Raw genomic sequence first — 23143 nt, 5'->3', positions numbered from 1 at the left:
TATCCTGATAGAGATCTGCCCACAATGATAAAATGTTTGCTGGAGACATAAACGACATTTAAATCCAATATTTCTACTTTAAAGTACAATCTGTTGCTGGAAAACGAGTAAACAAGTTCTTTATGCTACGCTAAGCTAATCACCTCTTGATCCCAGCTTCGTACCAATCGTACAGACTTGAGAGTGATAACAATCTTCTCTTAATATAGGAAATTCGGAGCATATGAGTTGCCTGGACTCGGTTCCTAAAATGGATGTGGCTGATCCAGCGGCTAACAGTGCTGACTGAGCTAACAGTGCTAACCAGGGTGGAACCGGAGGATGGGCACTATGCCTCTGCGATGACGCCTTCCCGATTTAAGCTGCTCCCGCTGTATGAGCACAGAGCAAAGTGGCGGCTGTCAGCTAGCCAGTGGGATATACACATGCACTAACATGCTTGCATGGCCAGACTGGCTTCCGATAACAAAGTACAGAGAAGCTCAGATTACAACACACTTAACAGTAGTGTGATGTCATTCTCTGTTCACCATTACTCCACTATGTCTTTACATAGCAAACAGTGGCTTGCTGCTATATTAATGCTCTGAATGTTGTATACAGAGCCTTTCATTTTCAGAAAGAAAGCAAGTGTATTTGCAAAACTGTAAAACTATCCCTTTAAGACTTCCAGGCACAAGGAAGCGTTGATTTAACTGACTGAAATCTGGACCAATTGAATGGTTTAGCAACAGGACACATCGCTCTCAGATCTTGATAAAGGAATAAGGGGCAACAAGGTTTCTGCTACAAAATATCACTAAATACATGTGAAGCACTTGCATGAGGGAAAACCAAAGTGCAGCTGTTGATACTGAGTTTGCTTTGTGGGAGGGGAGGTCAGATTTTAAGCAGCTTTATATGCATGTTGACAGAAAAAAAATCAAGTGTTTATGACAAGTTGAGAGAGTAAAAACCTCTAAATGCAAAGATAGACAAACGGACAAAGACGATGTAAAAGTTTGGTTCAGCTTCATTCAAATATACATCTTAACTTCCACGCGCGCTCACATACATACATACAGTCTTCCAAATATGCCAGAAACCAACAACAACAAAAAAGTTCCACACAGTTTTAAAAAAATAGCGAAAAGTTCTTTGTACACTTACACATAACAACTGTTAACATGTTCCCAAACCCTGACGTACGACATTCACTCCCAAACATAAGGTTGTAAGCATCAAGCTACAGTGAGTGCTTTTATAAAAACGCATGATCACAGTAGTTCAAATAAAATGGCTCCTTTTTGAATAAATAAACAGTGACAAAATGACCTTCAGTACAAACACCCGGCGCAGGACTTCCACATCTTTTGATTCATCGTCGTTTAAAAAGAAAAAGCTCCAGAAAGTCGACTACAGCAGCTGTTTTTGCTCCCCGCCCAAACATAAATAAAAAGGGGGATCTACAAACACTTGTGGGTGAAAAACCTCTCCTGAACCCACCGACACACGCACACACACACACGCACACGCACACATACACGGCTCATTGCCTCACCTGCTGCACCACATTAGTGACTGGTAAGATGAGCCAACGAGAAACCTCCTTGTGAAAACCACAGGAAAAGAAGATGTCATTGCTTACAAACTCTTTTTGCACAGTAAAACACAGACTCCCCTCTTTTCTTTTTTAGCTTAAAAATCCAAGATTTAGCAATTGTTACTTGGATACACGACCACCACCTCCCCAGTGCTCTCTGACCCCACTCCTCTGATTCAGCAGACTGTGAAGAGTTTAAACATTTCTAATGTGCTGGAGTCAGGTGATAGATTTTGTGGAGGAGTTTGGCAGTCAGGGGTGAAAAAGAGGGGACAGTCTTTGACATATTTCAGCGAGACCGGCAGGGGTGGTGCAACCGAGAGGCAGAGCTGGACAGCAAAACTATGAAGAGAGCACTCAATGTTCTTTTTTTTCTCTCAAGGGGAAGGAGGAGGTGGAGGTACTAAGAGGAAAGACAGATGAGGAAAAAAAGAAGGGATAGTTCTCCCAGAATTCATTGTGGCTGGTTGTGGGAGGACAGTACAAGGGGTTTACAGAGAAAGAGAGACAAAGGGAGGTCACTAAAGAGAAGAGGAGGAGGAGGAGGAGGGAAGGCGAGCAGCAATTTGATCAGAGACTTTGTCTCTCATCATCTACTTTACAGAAGGTTTTTTTTTGTTTTCCTCCACATGAGCAGCTTCAGAACTTCTTGGGACCCCAGGCGGATGCTTGCTTCGGAGCCACACCTGTCCCAAACGTAGGGAAATCCTCCGCACTGCTCATGTCAGGAGCCTGGAACAGATACAAAGTCTTTGATACGCTGCACTAAAAAACTGGATGTAATACAAGACTCTCAGGGGCTAATTCACAAAAGGATTTGGCAGCTTTTACAGCCCCTAAACCTGCACAAATAAGCCAAACAAAAAGAAACTGTAATTCTCACCGGGGTGGTTAGCGGCTGCAAATGATGTGCAAATCATGGTACTATCAGTGGTCCTAAATACTTCAAAATATTTCATCTGATTAAGATTCAGTTAGAGAGATAAACAAAGGATCATTTCACTTCCCTAGGATCATTATCCCTAATACTACATAATACCCTAATACTACAGTCATAAATGAGCGTAAGCTAAAAACTAACCTTGTTCCCTGCTGCGTTCCAGGGAGCGTCCCGCACCACAAAGCCCTTCGCTGGACCCCCGCTGCTATCATCACCTCCTCCTGCTCCACCTCCTCCTCCATAGCGAGACGGAGGCTTCATGTAAGCTGCCAAGGTCTCCGTCTCGGTCACGCTGAGCATCTGAGAGAGGTGGAGAAAGGACGAACAATAAACTTCTTTTGCACTTTTTATCTTTAGTGCCAGGAGTGAAAAACACTGAATTCTATATTGTGTGCGACTACTACAGTCTCACATATTCCTCCTCCAGGTTGAGCAGGTGGTCGATGGCGTTGTCGACAGTCTCAGGAAGGCCTGTCACCGTCACTTTGTCGGGCTCGTCGGAGCCCGGCTGAGGGAACCGGATATCCACCTGAACACATGAAGAGGAGTAACAAACAGACAACAGATGAAAATCAAACAAGATACAATAACACAAACAGAACTTTTTCTTTTCTCCCATGTGTGTAAAACTCCTGAACAGGCATCTAACCTTGAACTCTTCCATCAGCTTGCGGATGGCTTTGCCACGAGCTCCGATGATGCGAGCGTGGGTCCTCGGGTCCAGGTGAACATCCTGGCTCACCATTTCCTGCAGCTCTGCCACCAGCTGCTGGATGGCTTGACGTGCCTCCTCCACGTTACGCTCGTACCCCGAGATCACGATCAGATCCTGGGAGGGGAAGCCCAGGACAGAAGAAAACACAACCGGGGAAAACATGCGTCATTAATTAAGATGAAACGGATAGGTACATGTAACAGAGGGTGAGACAGAAGGAAACAATGTGAACTGGACAAAGAGGGAATAAGAAGCGTGTATTTAAGCTCAAAATAAAGCCAGTTTTGAAAAGGAAAATGCGATCTGGAAAGAAGGGCAAATACACCAAAGGGTGCAGGTAAAAAAATGTGGGTGTATATGATTTTAAAAACTACATACCGATGGATGTTTGGGTGGAGAACATGAACACATAATGCCTCCGGCCATGGCTGTTGCTGGCACAGAGGTATAAAAACTACATCATTATCAGCATGACACAAACACACACCTGCTGCTCGTCTCCTTTGTCGGGGAACTGGATGCTAACGTCGTGGTCTTTCCTGATCTGGGAGATGACCGCTCCTTTGCGGCCGATGATCTTGGGGTGAAACTTTGGATCTACGGACATGGTTACCTTGAAACTGCGCAGGGCCTGAGAAGGAGACGGGGCAGCAAAGACCTCAGACACTCAAGAATCGTTACAATGTGATGATAACAGAACTATGTTGAAGACTTGTGTGTGTGTACCCTGTCCTCCTGCTCAGCCTGCAATTCTTTGACCCTCTCGAGCAGACCCTGTTTGGCCCGCTCCACGTTGGATACCAGGCCCGTGACCTTGATCACGTCCAGCTGCTTTTCTGGCTGTGGCACCCAGATGTTCACCTGCACATGCAAAACCACATAGACAACATGCAAACAATCAATTAGAGATGACTTGTGTTGTTTGGAAGCCTCCTTTAATTACACTCCAACTTTTTTCCAAATCAATATGGTCGATGAAACGATCGCAATAACTAAGCATTTTTAAAACAGCTTCTCTCATTACATCACTGACGCAGACCTTCTGACCAGCAGTGTGAAAGGTCTCATGGCCAGAAGGTGGCACCAGAGCGTGTAAACTCACCTCGTATTCCTCCATCATCTTCCTGATCCCACTGCCCTTCTGGCCAATGATGTAGCGATGCAGCTCGTAAGACACTTCCACGTCCTCCGTTATGGGCACCAGCGCCTGAAGGAAGAGGCATTGACAGGATTATTACTGAGGAAATGGATGATGAAGAACAGACAGCATCATTCCTGGAATTAGATTACAATGTTGCTTACAAGGAGGGCGGCTTTAGCCAGTTCACACTTCTCTGCACGCCCAGCAATCGTGATGATGTCACACTTGCGGGGCACGAACTCCACTTCTGGGCTGACCTCACCGTTTTCTTGTGGTGGAGCATCCGGACCTGGAAGTTTACCACAGATGATGGATTAAAAGCCAGTTTATGACTTGCCTGTTTCCTGTGTAAACATAATACGACTTTGCAATTTCCTTTACTGCAAATACAGTATTTTTCTCCACTGGCTGCCATATTGTGGATTAAAATATCACATGTTAACCTTTCTCAAAGGTGGTCATTTCTAATCTCGACTAATTTACAATGATCTTCCATTTTTTTTGGTTATATGTTCGTAATGTGTCACCAGATATAATTTCTTTGCTCTTTTCTGCTCTCTTTGAGGTGGCAGCATATTAACAACAGCATTAGCATGATATCTGCAGGTACACTTGTCTTGTGTGTTGTGTTTCTAACCTGAAGCGCTGTCGTCTCTCTCTGGGAACTTGATTTGGACCTCGTGCTCCCTGGTGATGTGCTGGATACGGCAGCCTTTAGGCCCCATGATGGCTCGGTGGTAGCGCTGAGGGATGGCCACCTCCACACTCACCTGGGACTCCTGCTCGAGAGAGAGGGGAAGGAGAGAGCAGACAGCTGGGTAACAACAACAAACACACATCATGGGTTTAGGAGGATTACTTCCATCACTTCTGGATGTGAGATCATTGAGCACAACAGGACATGTTTGCTGCGCTCAGATTTTACCTCTTGAACCTTTCTAATATTTAAAATGCAGCTACTACTGGCAGAATTTCAATACTTGGATTAAATTACTTTGATTTAGCTTTGACCTAAACAGTAATACTCATCTGTGCAGGAAAGTACAGAAAAAAACTGTTTAGTGATGACCTGAATTTCACCCTGTATCGTTTCTTAATTTTCCCAAACACTCTTACCAGGTCCTCAATGATCTCCTGGATGCGTTTCTTGGCGGCCTCCACGCAGTCCTTGGCTCCCTTCAGAGTGACCCTCTGACTGTTGGCTCCCGTGCGAGGGAAGCTCACGGCTACTCCACCGTACTCCTCCGCCAGCTCCCGCAGCACCTGGCCTCTCCGACACACAAAGTGCCGGTGGTGGCGAACATCTACTACCATGCTGTCCTCCACCACGTCGTCCTGGAGAGGAAGACAATAAATAGGGCAGATGGTTAAAAAATAAAATGCACGAAAAATCTAGGCAGATAAAAAGAGACTTTTAAAATGAACATAAGATGAATGAATAATTTCAACATCAAATGCAGTGTAGTAATTACCAGGTTTTTAACCAGACTTTCCAGCTCCTTTTGGGCCTGACGGACGGCTTCTTCCTTCCCTACGATGGTGATCAGTTCCTGCTCTGTGTCATCCGGCGAAGGGAAGATGATGCGAGCCCCCGTCTTGTCCCGTACACGGCGAATATTGGCCCCACCACGGCCAATCAAGAATTTATGGTACTCTGGTTTGGCCTGAAGCTCAGCTGTGAAGTTGTTGACTTGCTAAAAATGGCAGGAAGTACAGAAAGGAGGACAGAGTACAGAAAAAGGGATGTAAGTATTTGGTGTCTCTTCGCCTCATCTCCATGGTAACTCACTTCTCAGTCATTTTAAGTCACCTCATCTGTTCATTCACTCTTTGTTTCCATCTCTTGTAACGTTTCTGTCCCCACTCACCTTCTCTTCAGCCAGCTGCAGCAGCTGTTTCTTGGCCTTCTCCACTTCACCGGCGGGCCCTCTGATGGTGACCTTGTCCGAGCCAGAGCCCTCGGAGGGAAAATGGATGTGGACGCCACCGCAGTCTTCCATGATGGAGCGGACGAGGCAGCCCTTGGAGCCGATCAGAGAGTTGTGCAGCTTGGCAGGGATGGCGACCTCTGTCTCCTTGATGTTGGCCTGAAGGGGTGACAAGAGAAATGAGAGTCAGGGAGATGTTGGGATACAGCTGCAACTGCAGTATTTGTCTTTCACCTCATCCTGCCTTCATATATATATAAAGGAATATTACAACTAATATTCAGACCTTAAACTTTAATTCTTCTTTAATTAATCTAAATTTGTTGGGTTGCAATTTTGGTTATATTTGATTTAAACTTATTTAATTGAGCATGGGGGTGTCTTAACACTGTTTATCTGCACACACTCCCCAAACGGTGGTGACACAGAACTGGTTGAAAGTTTTTATTATCAAAACGTAATCTAAATCATGCATCCATCTCATGTCAAATGTCAAGTAACTTTTTGCGGGGACCATGAAAGAAGGAAACTGCAAAAGAAGAAAGATCTATTAGCTCCAACAAATGACAGAAAGAGTCTGACGTCTCTCACCAGTTCTCTCTGGATGGAAAGGATTCGATCTCTGGCTGCCTCACAGTTGCTCTTCTTGCCCGTGATGACGATCATCTCAGAGTTACTGTTCTCTGTCGGCAGGTCGATCTTAGTGTTGGTCTCTTCACGGATCTGGTGACATTTTAAATAAAGGTTTCAGCCATTATGCATATTTTCAATATTGGTTCATTTCATTATACGGCTTAAAAACTAGAAATCTTAAACTAAAATGAATGCTTAAATTGAAGTGATAATTTTCACATTTTCAAAATGCACTTCTCACCTTTTTGATGTTGGCGCCGCCCTTACCAATTATGTTTTTGTGAAACTGCTTAAAGATGGGAACAGAGAGCGAGAAGCTGTTCTCAATCTGAAAGAGAAAGAAAACTGCTGTGAGGTCAAGTGTAGGCAGACAGAGGCAGATAAAGAGACGGGGGTGGAGCATGGTGGGTCGTACCAGGTCGGCGATGATTTTCTGTAGGAACTTTGCACATTTCTCCACCTCATTCTTCGGCCCTCTCAGCTGGACAATGTCACTCTTCTGTGATGGGTCGGGGAAATTGATAATGACCTGGAGGCAGATGACATAATGGTTGTCGAATTAAATTAGAACTGGAGCAAAACAAATTATCGCACAATGATGAATGGACGAGATAAAGTGCAGGCAGGGTCACAGACGATCACCTCAGGGAACTTGTCTCGGACTTCTTTGATCTTTTCTCCCTTCTGGCCGATGATTGTCCGATGGAACTTCTGCTCCACGATCAGGTCTTTGGTGCGCTCGTTTTCCTGGAAATCAGGAAAGAAAAGTGTGAGCAGGCGACTTTGGATTCTGTGTACGGAGCTTTTTATTGGCCAGCAGAATGAATGAATGAACCAACCTAAACTTTGACCCCATTCTCACCATTCTCTGGACCATCTCAATGAGCTCTCTGCGTGCCAGCTGGACTCCTTTAGGGTCTCCCTCGATCCGCACCAGGCCACTTCGTTCAGAGTCCTGGGGGATACGTACCGACACTTTGTACTGCTCCTTGATCCGGTTGACTGTCATAAGGGGGATGGAAGGTGTGAAAGAAGAGTTAAAATTAGGGGGCTGCATTTTCAAAGATGTGCCAGAAGATTTTAAGCCAAATCTTTTGAGGATAAAACATTAATCCTCTGCAGGAAATGTTTCTGTAAAGAGGATGTAGCTCTGTCTGTCATGGAGCACATTAGCTGTGCTCAGCTTGAATGTTTATGGTGCGTCAAACTGTTCACACAAACTTGCCACAGCCCTCCGTCATCATAATCCACTTCTCTGCTTTCCACTCAAAAAACTAGTCTCTAACGAAGTCCACTGTAAGTCACATGAATTCAGGCCGACCACAGCCACTGTGCTCCAGGACGGCTGAAACTGAAACTGAGACTGTACCATGTACCATATACCATTATACCGCACTGCATCAGCGTTTCTGTGAAAGCCACAAATCAGTGGAACACCTTGCCTGACGATGTGAGGAGCTGCAGCTCTATCAGCACTCTCAAAATCAACTTAAAAAATCTGTTAAAAGCTGCTCTGCTCTGTGCTCACTGACCTTGATTTTCATTTTATGGTCTTCATGATTTGCTTTTATTTAACAGGCATACATTTGTGATGTGCTATTGTGTGTAGCTTTGTAATGTGTGTCTTGAGACAGCGAAAATCCACAGGACGAAGCAAAACTCAGAACAGATTTTAACTGAGATGAACAGGAAGATCTGGGAGCTGGTAAGGCGGAGTGAAGTTTCCCACAGTTCATTAACACATACCACTCACACTGCTATGACACAAAGCTGGCTAAAAATCTGCAAAGTATCCCTTAAGGTTTTGGGGCGTGCCAGATTGCCTGTCAAGACACACATAATAACAGCCAACTCTATTTTCAGACTGTGTCATGGAAAGATCATTACAACAGACACACAATGTGAGGATGCCACAAAAGACATCATCGTGTATGGTGGAACCAAGAATTTGATGCAGGGTCTCTTCACTGGGTGTCTTTACTCAGTGGCATAAAAACTTACTGAGTCAGTGGCTTTAAAAAAAAAAATAAAAAAAAAAACAACAGAAAAAGAAACGCCTGCTCCCACTGACATCTGAACTCTAAACCTCAGCAGTGTCGATGTCCCAGATTTTTTTCTGTTGAGATCAGCAGAACAGAAGTGTACTTACTGTTGGCTCCGTTCTTCCCGATAAGGTGTCTGTGGAAACGCTGGTCTATGATGACTTCGGTGTAGTCCATCCTCACCAGCTGAACACAGAGAGCGGCAAGATTTGTCAATGACACTGTTCCTTGAGCTGCAGTACTGAACCTCATCAAATCTGTATCTATTTTGTCTCTTTCTCTCTCTCTCTCAGCTTTCCAAACATTTCATCATCTCTGCTACATTTTTCTTTTAAGATAACACAAAGTTTAACAATAACAAATATAAAACTAGAATTACAGGCTCGCGGATGAATGCCACTGTGAACCAGGCAGGTTACAGTTTACATCCATGTCTGTCCAGACTCATACTGTACTGTATGTAGCCATGACAGTTGACGATGGTTTAAATATGGATGTTGCAAGTGAGCAAAACGTGGATGCTTCACACACGTCTCCAACTCGGCAACACAGAAGAGTTATAAAATCAGCTCAGTTTCAAGATGGGCACCCAAAACTAGAGTCCCCATTGCAGTATCAGACCAAATGTCTCCCCTTCTGTTCCTGAGTTGTGGCGCTAAATAATCATCAGAAAAGTGGTTCTGCAGAATACTATTATGTCACAGTGCAGCTGACTTTTCGATCTTTTGGATATAAAATATCATCTTTTTATTCAATTAAATATTTGGGTGAAATTTTGCCACACTCTGCAAATGAATTCTTGAGTTACGGCCCAAAACGTGTTTAGTTAGAACACAATGACCTTGAACTTTGACCACCAAATTCTAATCAGTGCATCGTTGATTCCAAGTGGACGTTTGTGCCAAATTTGAAGAAATTCCCTCAAGGTGTTCTTGAGATATCACATTCACGAGAATAAGACATCTGCAAGGTCACAGTGACCTTGACCTTTGACCACCAAAATCAAATCAATTCATTATCAAGTCCAAGTGGATGTTTGTGCCAAATTTGAGGAAATTCGCTTCTTCCAACAAGTGACTAGGAGTTAACTCTCGACAACAATGCCCCATCTTATTTTGGGATGTTACAACTACCTTGAAATGAATTCTGTGGGAAATAATATCAGGAGCATTTGACTGTGTTATGAGCTTTTTTACTAAAGCAGTTAGTCATCAAAATTGATCCTCTTATCACAAGAAATATCCCATCTAAGGCTGCAACTAACAGTTGTTTTCGTAATCACCTCATCTGCTAATGATTTTCCTGCTTATCTGACTCAAGGTTTAATCTATAAAATGTCAAAACATGGTGAAAAAGGCCAATCACAATCTCGTGAAGCCCAATATGACACTTTCAAAGTGCTGGTTGTATCTGACCAAAAGTTCAAAACAATATTAAGTCAAAAATATGAAGTTTACCATGATATGAAACAAAGAAAAGCAGCAAATCCTCACATTTGGACAGCTGGGGCCATTTCTACTTGAAAAATGACTCTGGACAATTAACTAATCAATTGACCAATCCAATAGTTGACTAATCGTTTTAGCTCTAATCCCATAAATTAAATTTGGGTTAATTACAGATGCAGGGCCCTACAAAATCAATTTATGTTTTTCCAAGTTCCGTTTTATTTTTTCCTAAATTCTGTGCTTTTAAAAAAAATTTCTGAACCCTGTGTTTTACGATAGATTGAATAAAATTTCAACAGTTCAATTAGAAAATATTTCTATGACAGATGACTCTGTAGTGTGTGTTTGTGTGTGTGAGTACTCACCAAGTCCTTAATGATCTCTTGTATCTGGGCCTGAGCCTGTTCCACCTCCTCCGTCGGCCCCTCCAGACTGATTCGCTCCTCACCATCCGTAAACTCTATGTGAACCTACACAAACACGCACGAATAAAGATAAACCAGTGCATCGTCTCGTGCCCCGTATTGTGTTGATTCCTCCTTGCTTCAGAGTCAACAAAACAAATCTCAGTTCACGCTACAACTGTCACTTCTAAATTATCCGTGACCTCCTACATAACATGCACTGTTCAAAGTACACCCCCTCCTCTCTTCCTCTCCCCTCACCCGTGGTAGCTGCTGTGTGATCCGCCCGATGTTCTGTCCTTTCTTGCCGATGATGAAGCGATGCAGCCAGGCCGGAGCAGTCACCTCCACCACCATCACACTCTTCGCCTGCACAGGGACAAAAGACTGTTAACTGTGTCCAGTTAATTGGCCATTGAATGTAAACATGTTGTAGAATCAACCCAAAATAAAAACACGAACCTGAAAATGTGCATAACAGGTCCCCCGTAACATTGGATCAAATGACTAGATGTAATGCGAGAGGGGTCGCTCACAGTGGCGAACCCACAGGTAATTATCATGTACTCTCAGCCTCCCCTCTCCTCCTCACCTTCGCATACACCTGTGTGAGCGCCGGTCCCAGCTTATCGGGCTCCCCCCTGAGGATGATGGTCTCTGAGCCAGAGTCCAGAGGGGGCATCTCCACAGACACCCCCGTGGTCTCCAGGATCTCCTGCAGGGTGTTGCCCTTTGGACCGATGATGTACTTGTGCTGAGACTTCTTCACCTCCACGGAGATGGTAGTGGTCTTCCTCTTCTGCAGGGCGGATGGGGAGAAGATTAGAAATGATGAGCGAGCAGCATGGAAAAGACGACGGCGGTGAAAGGAAGGACGGCAGGAGGAAGTGAGCAAATTGAGGAGCGCAGTGAGGGATGAATGGGAACACAACAGGCGACAGAAAGAAGAATGACAGACAGGAAACAGGAGGGATAGAATGGATGAAAGTTGGCATGAGTAGGCGGAAAAAGGAGGACTGATTGACAGAAGGAGAAGAGGAAATAAGAAGGCAAGAGGTGAGCAGAGCGGTAAAGGAGAGTGATTGAAAGCGAGAGGGCAATGGAGAAAATATTTGTTTTTGCCTCTCATGCATATGCACTAAATGACATTAGCATTCTCATTCTGTTGTTCTCTGGTGAAATCCAATTTTCTCTCCACACTATCTCCGGCCTGCCTATCACCAGCACTCATCTGGTGTACACAAACAAACACACGCTTCCTCTCCACGTTTTATCCATCTATCTTTTAGAGTTTCTTTTGTGTGATAGATAAAAACCTCCTTATTCTGAAAACACGCAGTTTATCTAGCTGCACTAAACATTATTATTACAAATGAGGTTTAAGATCCAGGCGGCAGAGTGAACAACTAAAGTGAGACTGTGGTGAAGACAGAGCAATAAAGTTCATATCTGCCATCACGTGTCGGGCCATGAAGCCAAAAACTAAACCCCAATCTGCTCCCTCACAGCAAGTTGTTCCGCGTAAGTCGAGCACAGATCAAAGGCTGGCATTAATTACTGAACTAAATGTCTGAATGATCCAAGAACAACAGCAGGTAGGGATGTAAACAAACAACTGAGACTTGTCTCAAGTGCTTGACCCACTTTCACTGTCACTAATCCAGTTTCATGCTTTGTTTGGTTCCTTGTTTGCTTCTCCGTCTAAACTACAATGCTTACATTGATATGGTTGAGGATACTAGAAGTGATAGAATGAAAATATCCGCAGCACCTAATCAAATAAATATGTAGATGAACTAGAAGTACCGCCTTGTGGTTGCATGCCTTCACAAACTAGTCAAGTTGCAGTAACAGTGTGTATCCATGTCTATCCAGATGTGGCTTTGACAGTAGACAACGCCTCAAATATTAATGTTGCTACAAAGATGTAAAAAAAATTCACACCCATCTTCAACGCGGCGTTACAGAAGATCAAGACAACCAGCACAGTTACAGTTACCCCGTTACAGTACAGGGTTCATGGTCTGGTGTATGCAGCCGCACCAACAATACACAGTATGTCGATTAATGCGCGTAACGTGGAACCAAAGTTCAAAGGGGAGTTTGTATCTTGTAAGGAACATACGCTGAGGTTAACATTCAGCGACATGCCGGAGCTGGAAGACCAACCTATGGATTCCCAGTGAGCTACAACAGCAGCAGAGAGAGCTGTGTATAAGATGAGGACGGTGTTGATCTATCACTGCAGAGTATGTGAATGGAAACACATCCATCATGCTAACACACATTCAACAACGTTCGACAGACTCACCCAGATGTGCCGATTACAGGGATGATGAATGTTTGGGCGCTTTAAACGTTTAAATGTATGAGATGCTTGTGACCTGTTGCCTTTTTGGAAAGTGTTTGTACAGTGTCCGTGCAGTTTAACCCACAAGTGTTTGAAATATCTATTTATAATGAAAATAATTGACTTAAGTTGTAAGTGGGCAAAGTGCTACGTCAGTCCCCAGCAGGAGGAGTTTGTCTGTCTGATGCTTGAACTACTGTCTATTCAAAATACTTTAAAACAAGTGTATCCTTATGCTGTTTTTTCAGCTGTACTGAACTCCCACCGAACTGTGATTTATAATCTGGGGTATGAACTAGACCATGACTTTTGTTCACTGTTACACCCCTAGTAAAAACAGAGACAGCAAACAAGGGAGTAGACAGAGGTGTAGGCCGTGAAATAAAGGTCCCCAGCTGGAGCGTGAACGCTACAGTCACATGGTATACGTCTTTATCATTACTCCACCAAGACACTAAGACAGATCGCAGTTAGATTAAAGACTGCTTTGCACAAATGGAGATAAAAGCTCTGTTGTTTAAGCTGTTGCTGAGCCACTAATGACTTTGAAAAGAATCAATTAAGCATTACAAATCAATTCTAAACTCAATCAGGAGCCAGCGTGAGTTAGTTAGAATGGGGTGATACTATGAGGCTACTAAGGTCTCAGGAAACCGCTTCTTCTGAGCGAACACACCTTGTCGTCGTAGATGGCTCGGATGCGGTTCAGCGCCAAGGCGACGGCCTCCTTCTCCCCGGTGATGACAATCTCGTCCTTGGGCAGGCTGGGTGGGGGGATGCTGATGCGAGCGCCCGTCTCCTGGCTCAGCTCCTGCACCAGGCGGTTGTGGGCGCCGGCGATGAAGGGGTGGAAAGCCTTCTCCAGGGACAGACGCTCCACTGCACGCTTGTCCTGGTGAGCGGGTGAGTGTGACGAGGAGTTGGCAAACAGAAGAGTCAAGCAGGCAACAGAATATGTAAACAGTAACTGCAATGTTTGGAGAGGCAATAAAGTAGAATCTAAAAAGGGAATTCAGCAGTAATGGCCGGGTCACACCCAAAATAAATACTTGATGAATATATCAAGCCTCAACTACGTCTGGTTTCAGGCCTACTTTAAAAAAAATCACATCACAGACTGAACCCCGCAGCTCACCTGTTCAGCAGAGATCAGAAGTATTTCATGTCGAGCCTTCTCGATGCCCTCCTTGGTGCCAGTGATGCGGATGTTGGCGCTGGGGTCGTCAGGACGTGGAATAGCGATCTTGGTGGCGGTCTTAAGCTCCAGCTCTTGCAGCTTCTCACCGTTCTTACCGATGACGAAACGATGGTGCTCCTTGGGGATGGCGACCGTAGCTGAGGCCTGGGGGGTAGCGGGAGAAAGGGAGTTAGATTTGCATTGTTACACATTGTGAAACTGCGGTAGATCAGTGAATCTGGGCTCATTAACTTGCCTGGACTGATTTCATTTGCATTATATGAATCTCTCTTTGGAGTTAACGTTCAGACATATCCATAAAAATCTACATTTGTAGATGTAGCAGCTTCAGTGTCAACATTTATGATATTAGAGGCGAGAGTATTAGTTTTCTAGTTCATCACATTCCTAGTTCACCAAGGACAGCGGTTGGATGAAACTTAACTGTATAAATGGAATATGTGAGTTTTCAGTAGGTAAACAAAAACAAAAGCATTCGACCTTGCGAAGAGGACAGAGTGTTTTTCTGCACTATTGTATCAATAACTGCAGCTCAGCTAAACAGGTGAACCTCAGTGCACCAATTGAAGTGGAAATCAGCATGTTTACTGCTGAAGCCCAGAAAGGCCGCCCACGGGAGCTGACGGTCATTTTTCAGCTCAACTTTTTGTCCTAAAGCGGCCTGCCTGCACAGATAGGATTCTTCAAGCTGCAGCTAGAACAAAATATACTATACGATTCAGTGAGGGCGTAAAAGGAGCAAATACCACTAAAAGTAACAGATTGTCACATTAAAACCTCTCTGATCACTTCAGTTTAGGTGCTGATGTGACTCTTTGTTATTCCTCAAAGAAACATCTGTTACCCGCTGGTATTTTTCCAATGGTATTCACCATCAAGACAAAACCCCCTTTTTTATATTTCACTCACTGCTGTGTGAGGTTCCAACATACAGCAATGCATAATCCCTAAAAAACAAATTGTTCAACAGCAGCACCCAACGTGCTTAGACCAATACACTGTCACACAATGTACCAAGATAAATAGGTAACAAGAGGCATTTTTAAATGGCAGAGTGACAGTAATTTTACTGAAGGTGATAATCTCACGACTGTCTACCACTGTGTGACAAAGCTCACAATTAAATCACAACGGCATGCAGAGGCAACAACTTATATCCATTTTAATTTGGAAAATCAATTTGCTGTTATTTAGCAAAGGAAACATGGCATTTTTAAACAGATCTAGTCAACAAAACAATCCTACCACACACTCAGTCTCCCACAATCCAACAGTGATGACAAACTATAAGCACAAACAACTGCGGTGAATTTACCTGCGTCTGCAGGCGAGCTACGATTTCCTTGCGAGCCTTCATGACAGAGTCCAGTTTGCCGGTGACCATGATGGACAGACCCTGGTCTTTGGCCAGGGACAGCTCAATGTGGGCCCCCGTCCGCTGCATGATGTCCAAGCACACTTTGGCCTCCTCGCCCTCCCCGAACTGGCTGTTGTCCTTGTAGCGACGCTCCTCCAGGGGCACGTGGAACACCTACACACAGAGCGGGTGAGCAGAGAGGAGGCTCAAATTTCAGGCAGCGTGTCTCACTTGCGTTATTTCCCATAAGTGGTGCATGTTATCGACCACTAATGTGGCTTGTGGCAGAATTTAGTTACTGTCAAAGAAAAATGTAAAGAGCAGAGGATGTTTTACTTTAATATCTTTCGAGTACTGATGCATGTAATTCTTGGTATGAATGACAGTCATTGTTATATTCAAAACAGTCTGCAAATTAGAAAGTGGGTGTCTACAGTAACTCATCACATGTATACTTGTGTACAGAGTCAGCAGCTGCCTGACCTGGGTGATGACAGAAGCTTTGATGGGCCTGATCTTGCTCCCCCACGCTGAAGCCGGCTCCCCGGCCTTTTCCCCTGGTGCCCCCTTCTCCGGCAGCGGAGGGAAGGCCTCCAGGTAGGTGGGGATGTAGGCCTCATCCTCCGGGACACAGCCTGGCCCGGAGAGACAAAGATAAATAAGGCAAAGATGGAGGCAGAAAACAGACCGCATGTGTGTATGGAGAGAGGAGGATCATTAAAGTTAAGAAGAGTTGAGATGCAAAACCAGCCTCAGAAAAAAAAAAAAACATTCATAAAGTATAATCATGGTACAAGAAAACTGAGAATACAAAGCAAAGACACGTAGAAGACTGACTAGCTTGGGCGACTGAGGTGAAAGCCTTCAGTCAAAAGTAAAAACAGGTTAAGTGAATGGCAGGCAAGACGTTACCTGTAATCTCCTGGTCCTTGAGGCCACTGCGATGCTCCGCAAAGCTCTCCGGGGTCAACACTGCCACTGAGCTCATGGTTCAAGACTTATTCCGCTATTCCACTACAACAGAGAGGTGTTGAAAGATGGAGTGCAAGATAATAAGAACAAATGGTGCCATCTCTGAGGAAGACATTAGCTGCTGTACGTGCAGGAAATGTTATATTCCTCAAGCACTAACTGGACAATTCAACAGCAAGACGCCATCAGAAATACAGAAGCTCGTTTCAAACTGTGTCTCTGTCACTGTTCTTCTTCCCTCCCTCTCTCTAGGATTCTTTTCACAAGCCCCAGAAGATTGAGGCTGCCTCTGTGGCATTGCTACACTGCACCGGTGCTGCACGTTACACCTGAGATGCTCCAATTAACACTTTACAAGCCTCAGACAAACACACGTTGCCAAAAAAGCCTCGGGGACAGGGTTATCACAAGTCATACACCAAGAGCTGTCTTAGTCTAAAAACAACTACTGCGGACATTCCTTGTGATTCAGAATCACGGGATCTTGTCAACAGTGGGTCCTCTCTGAGCATTTTGAAAATCAAAAGACTGCAAATCATTAAGCTGCTGCTCCCCTGGCTGTGAATGTTAGACCATCTTTATGAACACAGAGACAGTCTCATGATTTAGGGAGGATTTTGCATTTTTATGGCGACTAACTGCTGGTGCAGCAATAAAATAAAAAATCATTAAAATGTTAAAAAAAACGCACTTTTAGACCCTCATAAAAATTGTTCTCTAATTAACAGATGATGAAGGAAATGAGGATTCCTCTCTTACATCCCTTACTTGTACTCCTGGGTTGTGCCTTTAAGATGAAGTCTTTAATATCTTTGACAACCAAGATGTTTTTCTCACTACATAAACAGCCATGCAAATCCATTCCCTTACTGTGCGATGCTTCTGGCTGAGCACAACAGCGACTTTGTGTTATTATCTAATATCTGTGACATGCTCCAGTAGGGCTGTTTCTCCTGAAATGTTCCTGTGTACTCCCTATGTGTATTCAAGTCATTGCTGCCATGTGAGATCTGCGCCTGCTGGCAAACACTCTGCCTAAGCCCCTCTATAATAAGACAAAAATGTAACTACACTAACAAAAGTAGAAGATGCATCTCAGTGAGGAAATAAGCAAGTCTGGGGAAATATAGCAGGATACAGTAACACTGAGTCAAAGCTGTGGAAGATAAAACAGAAGTAGCTTTACTGTACTGTACAAAGTGAGCCCAGGCTTACCTGCAAAAGGTCAATTGCCAGAGAGTCCGTCCAGTTAGCGGCTACCGTAGGCGCTTCAGTGTGAGTGTGTGTTTCAGCTCCTGGGTGCACAGGATGGGAAAAAAAAGGCTGAAAGTGAAGACTGTAAATCAAAAAGCTATAGAGCACGGAGGCTGGGTTAATACTGTGAACACCCACACTGCACTGCACCTTACACTGTCTGGATCTGATTCACTCTCCTCCCTTCTCCTCCCCTCCCCTCTCCACATCTCTCTGCCCATCGTCCCTCCTTTGTAGTTTTACAAATTCAACAGCCGAGGAAATCTGAGAGCAAATATAACCTGTGTTGTAGGAGAATCAAAGGACTGGAGCATACTGATCAATTTACAGCCAATTTACAAAAACATGATGCCTCTCACTAGTTATTAGGTTCAGCCTTTGGTGTGTTATGTTGAGATTACGGGGGGTAAACGCACAGCAGCCAGTTGATCAGAATAACAAACTCATGCTGTGCAGCCAAGGATTGCTCAACTTTGTTAAGATTCTAGTGGAGATCTGAAAGTTTCCAAAGATACCAAAAATGCCAGGCTAAAGTTTTGGATATGGTGCAGCCAAAAAAATACACAGTGGTTGGTTTAAATATTTCACTAAGTAAAAACACCATAAAGCTTCAGTAAAGAAGCAAAACGAGCTGATACATATTATATATGATGCCAACAAGAGTGAAGAAGATAAAATATTTGTCAAGGACTTAGAAATGGATCCAGTGTCTTTTATTCAGGGCCTCCCAAGTAGAAATATAACTGCTGCAACTAGCAAAAGGTTATGCAATATTCTTACTTGTGCTGCAAGGAAAAAATATGCTGTTACGGTGGACTAGTGATAAGGGCCCTTTTGTTAAGGGCTGGTGTAAAGTTATTTTTGAACAGAATATCTTACAAATGTTTAACAAAGTCTGGCTGCCGTATCTGAATTATCTTGGACCTGATTCTTCTGTCATTAGTTTCCTGAACTTGAACTCCTGTAACCTGTGATTTACCTGCAACATAGACTAATTCCTGTAACTTCCTACCTATGTTTGTATTATATAGTTCATGGAAATAAGGAAATTCAGTTGGGCATTGTTAAAATAAACAGTCAGAAAGATGCTACGTATGTCGAAACAAGGAGGATAACTGTATGTTAAGGGAAATGATGGCATGCAACTTAGTACATTCACACAAGTACTGAACATGCATTTAAATTGTAAGCCACTTCTACTACACTACATTACAGATGCAACTATCTTACTCCATCTACATCCCCATCTCCAGTTATTCAACAGCAATAGCTTCTTTGCAGAAATGAAACTGTGCATACAAACACATTTATATCATTATTAAACAACTCAATAACAAATAGAGTAGCTTGAATTGGCTCCACCTAAACCAAATTCAACAGTAAATGGCTGCTTACACATGAATGCAGCAATACTAATGAGTGTAATTATAATGTAATGAAGTGACTGAGACATGAGTGCTTTTACTTGTTAAACTTAATGCATATTGTGCTGTTAATATGTGGGTATATTTACAACTACTTCACACACAATTACACAACAAATAATAGCTCTGAATGGAGGACTTTTATTGTAGTATTTCTGCTTTTACTTAAGTGATTGATCACGATACTTCTTCCACCATTTGTAAAGGGGGTTAAATGAGTAACTACTGCTGCATGTCTCCCATCGTCGCTCAGCAGCACCTGCTAACACTTTGATAGCTAACCGTTATATTGAAAAGCGATGAGCGAGGAAACTAAAACAAAATTAAATAAACAAAGGGCACTTGGCTTACTGCAACACAGTTTAACACTACGTTTAGCAGCGGCTGGGACTATTAATACTATTGCTGCTAGCTCTCAATTGATAAATAAGACATAAAGACGGTGAAATTAATCCAGCCATGCACCGTGCTAGCTAACAGCCCCGCTAAACGCATCTCTCTCGAGCCGACGTCTTTATTGCTAGCTTGAGGATGCACTGCATGGCTGGTCCCGTTAGCTTAACGGCTGTGGTAACCTCTGCAAATGTAGGCGAACAATTGGGTTTCAAACAGTAGCTAGCCGGCTTCGCTAAGCTAACACACACCGCTGTGCTCCGACCTCAGCCGGGGGGATGATTAGGCGCAAGGACTTTCTGATAATCGGCTAAAAAACAAGCCAGGCGAACAGATAACCAGTTCCAGCTCTCTAGCTCCGGGGGCGCTAACCTTGCTAACCCCGGCTGCTTCTTGTCACAGTCGCACCGGCTGTCTCGCTACTATATGTAGACTCGTACACACTTCATATTTAGGTAAAAAAGGAAGATGAAATAAAGAGAGAATTCCTACCTTTCAGAGAGAAAATATAGCAGAGGGTGTGTGTCTGACAGGTGATGGTGTAAACACAGATGTGATTGGTCTAGGAGCATTTCCTCTGCCGGCGGAGCGATACCGGCATGCACTGCGACTCACTGAGTATAAAGGAAATGCCGCAGTATCTTTGCGCAACAGGAGCATCCAAGTTAAGTAGATCCAGGTGATTTTAGTCTCGCTATACCCACTCTGCCGTTATATTCACATGTTAAAGAGCTAGACGTGGTGTCCTGAGTGGTCATCAATAAATGAAATGATATTAAAAGTTTTCAGCCCTCTGCAACGTCTCACGTCCACCAAACTGACCGGGTCTACTTACCATTCATAATGGCCTGTGTGCTCTACAGGAGTCAGAGCATCGTACTTTCTCCCAGGTTATGCAGCTCAGAGATATTTACATTATTTATTACATTTTTAATAGGGTAACTAGTAGGCCTTAATATTGTAACCTATTACATTTCAAAAGTAACCAACACTGGAGATAGTAATTCAACAAACTTGACATTTTAAGCCATTTTTGTGATATCAAGTCATAATTGTGAAAAAAATAAAAAAATAAAATAATAGAAAATAAATTAATGAAATGAAATAAAAAAAATATCTTCAGTTGTGAAATACAAATTGTAANAAAAAAAATAAAATAATAGAAAATAAATTAATGAAATGAAATAAAAAAATATCTTCAGTTGTGAAATACAAATTGTAAAAAAAAAGAAGTTAAAAGTTATGAGATAGTAAACAAAATGTTGACGTACAAAGTAAAAAATCATGATAGTAAGCCAAAATAATGAGATATAAAGTTACGTCTTGGATTACTAAATTAAAATCATTGATGATAATATAGCATTTAACTATCCAAGTCAAGTGTCTGATTACTAAGTAGAGTTATAAGACAGTAAGTCAAGATTTTGACTTATGAAGCCCAAAATATGAGATAATACTTAAAAAAAAATATGAAGATTAGTCAAAAATGATGAGATAATAAGTTAAAAGTTTGGATTACTAAGTTTAAAAATGTATTGTGACCAAAATTATGGAAATAGTAAACCCAAAGTTAAAGTGATAAGTCAAAAAAATTGTCTCACCGTGAGTATTTTTATGTTTATCACATCTCTCTTCTTTTTATTTTTCTAATCCCAGGCTTCCATAACATATTGATTTGCATTAAAACCTTACCATTTACAGCCCCAAAATACTTTTGGACTTCACATACAGCAGTGGAAACAATAAACATCTCAAATAAAATATAATCTGTGAAGAATTCAGTTTCTCTAATCTACAGGACACTTCATGTCTGTTCCAAAGTCAGGCACTAGGTGGCGGTAGGACACAAAAGTAACATACAGAGAGGTGAGTGAAGGGAGGGACGTCTCAGCAGCCAAGCACCTCCTCCTGTGCACCTGTTAAGCTATGGTTATTGTATCATGTGATATATATTTACAGGTTGCAGTTACCATAGCACAATATCAGACCTGTGTCATTATGTGCTCGTAAAAAGTAGGTCTAACAGAATAATTATTGTGACAGCAGTGTGTTCACTGTTTATTACTGAAACAAGCAGAGACTTTACTGTAAAGAACAGGTTAAAGTATAATAGGCCTGCTTTTGCAATACCAGCCATAAAAGAAAAATATTCAGAGGTTTATTATAGTTTCTGTGGTGTTAGACAGAAAGAAAGAAAGATGTGTGAAGTTCACAACAAACATATAGAAAGTGCCGGAAGTCACATTTTGGCTTTCAAAATAAGAGTGCTAAAATGAAACAGCCTAATCATCAAAGCAAGATTTGTGGTTAAGAATATAGGATACAAAAATTTTACCATACAAGAGTAAAAGGGTAAAGCATGCAAGAGTAAAAAAAAAAAAGAGAGATAGATTAATAGATTGGAGTTGAGGATATTTTTGCGTTTATTTTATGCAGCACAACTTTTATACAGCGATATTAAATGAATAGTAGATAGTGAATCTCATGCAAAAAATACAAAGATAGAATTCATAATTCTATTCTTGTGTGAAATAATGTGTGAATAAATCTCTTCATTTGTATTTACCTCTGCAGTTACCAACACTGTAGCACTGGAAAGCCAAGTCCCGTCTGACATGTAGATTTTTTTTAGTCACTTATTTAATTTATATTTAATTTTTTTGCTTTTAAAATAGTCTGTTGACGTGTCTGTTTTGAAAATGCTTTTGAAAAGATAGGCTCAAGTGCATGCTGTTATGAAGGGCCCGATAGTGTACACTTTCACGAAGATATCGTCTCATCACATGAACAGAGACTTGACATTGGATAACATTAACATACATATAACCCAGCAATCATCATTGCATATATATCACAAAAATGACCAAAGAGAGTGATGAATTATTAACTTAATTGAACTATTTTAATGGTTTACTACAGTTTATTTGGAATAAGGATATATTTTTGTTATAGATACTACTGATTATTTCACAAAAAGAGTTAGGTTTACCTTTTTCAAGGGCAAATATAGCAAATGACACTGTTTTAAAATACTGGTTAAAATACACAACAGTTAAACAGTTTTAATAGCATTTAACTGTTTGACTCTATGAAATAATTGCTCTGAGGTAATTTCCTGCATGAGTTTTAAGTAACAATAAATACATTGAATTGAATTTCTAAAATAGATACATAGCTACATGCATGTATTCTTAACAACTATAGCCTCCACAGACAGAAGATAATTACACAGCTGTTTTAAGCATTTATTCCCAGTTTACATTGTTTTATTTTGAAAAGCCTAACCGGAAACGATAGAGACTACCGTGTGTGCCTTGTCGGTTGGAGCCCTCAGGGGGGTTGTTGCACTCCTACCTCCCGTC

At 42.4% G+C, this 23143-nt stretch overlaps 1 protein-coding gene across 1 annotated transcript; it reads right to left on the bottom strand.

The window, feature by feature from the left end:
• Positions 1-998: 998 nt before the first annotated feature.
• On the bottom strand, positions 999-20377 carry hdlbpb (high density lipoprotein binding protein b). Its single transcript, XM_050066578.1, has 28 exons — positions 20274-20377; positions 17926-18005; positions 16651-16752; positions 16222-16373; positions 15697-15912; positions 14319-14525; positions 13860-14075; positions 11426-11632; positions 11095-11202; positions 10795-10899; positions 9089-9167; positions 7802-7941; positions 7582-7686; positions 7355-7468; positions 7181-7267; positions 6898-7029; positions 6247-6465; positions 5851-6072; positions 5495-5713; positions 5016-5157; positions 4540-4667; positions 4340-4444; positions 3964-4098; positions 3725-3868; positions 3172-3351; positions 2935-3051; positions 2664-2822; positions 999-2314 (listed from the first exon to the last, which is right to left on the bottom strand). Exons 3-28 carry the CDS (start codon positions 16724-16726, stop codon positions 2222-2224), a joined length of 3807 nt encoding a protein of 1268 aa, XP_049922535.1. The 5' UTR covers positions 16727-16752; positions 17926-18005; positions 20274-20377; the 3' UTR covers positions 999-2221.
• Positions 20378-23143: the final 2766 nt, after the last annotated feature.

The sequence above is a fragment of the Epinephelus moara genome, chromosome 17, assembly GCF_006386435.1.
Source record: "Epinephelus moara isolate mb chromosome 17, YSFRI_EMoa_1.0, whole genome shotgun sequence".
Taxonomy (NCBI): domain Eukaryota; kingdom Metazoa; phylum Chordata; class Actinopteri; order Perciformes; family Serranidae; genus Epinephelus; species Epinephelus moara.
Note: the sequence above shows the minus strand (reverse complement) of the source record. Positions and strands in the feature narration are given on the sequence as shown.

Excerpts from the sequence above, each read along its gene's own strand:
- hdlbpb (XM_050066578.1), bottom strand. The coding sequence starts at position 16,726 with ATGAGCTCAGTGGCAGTGTTGACCCCGGAGAGCTTTGCGGAGCATCGC. Across the intron at positions 7,687-7,801 it reads TTGAGATGGTCCAGAGAATG|GAAAACGAGCGCACCAAAGA; the intron begins GTGAGAATGGGG and ends CCTGATTTCCAG. Across the intron at positions 7,469-7,581 it reads TCCGAGACAAGTTCCCTGAG|GTCATTATCAATTTCCCCGA; the intron begins GTGATCGTCTGT and ends ATCTGCCTCCAG.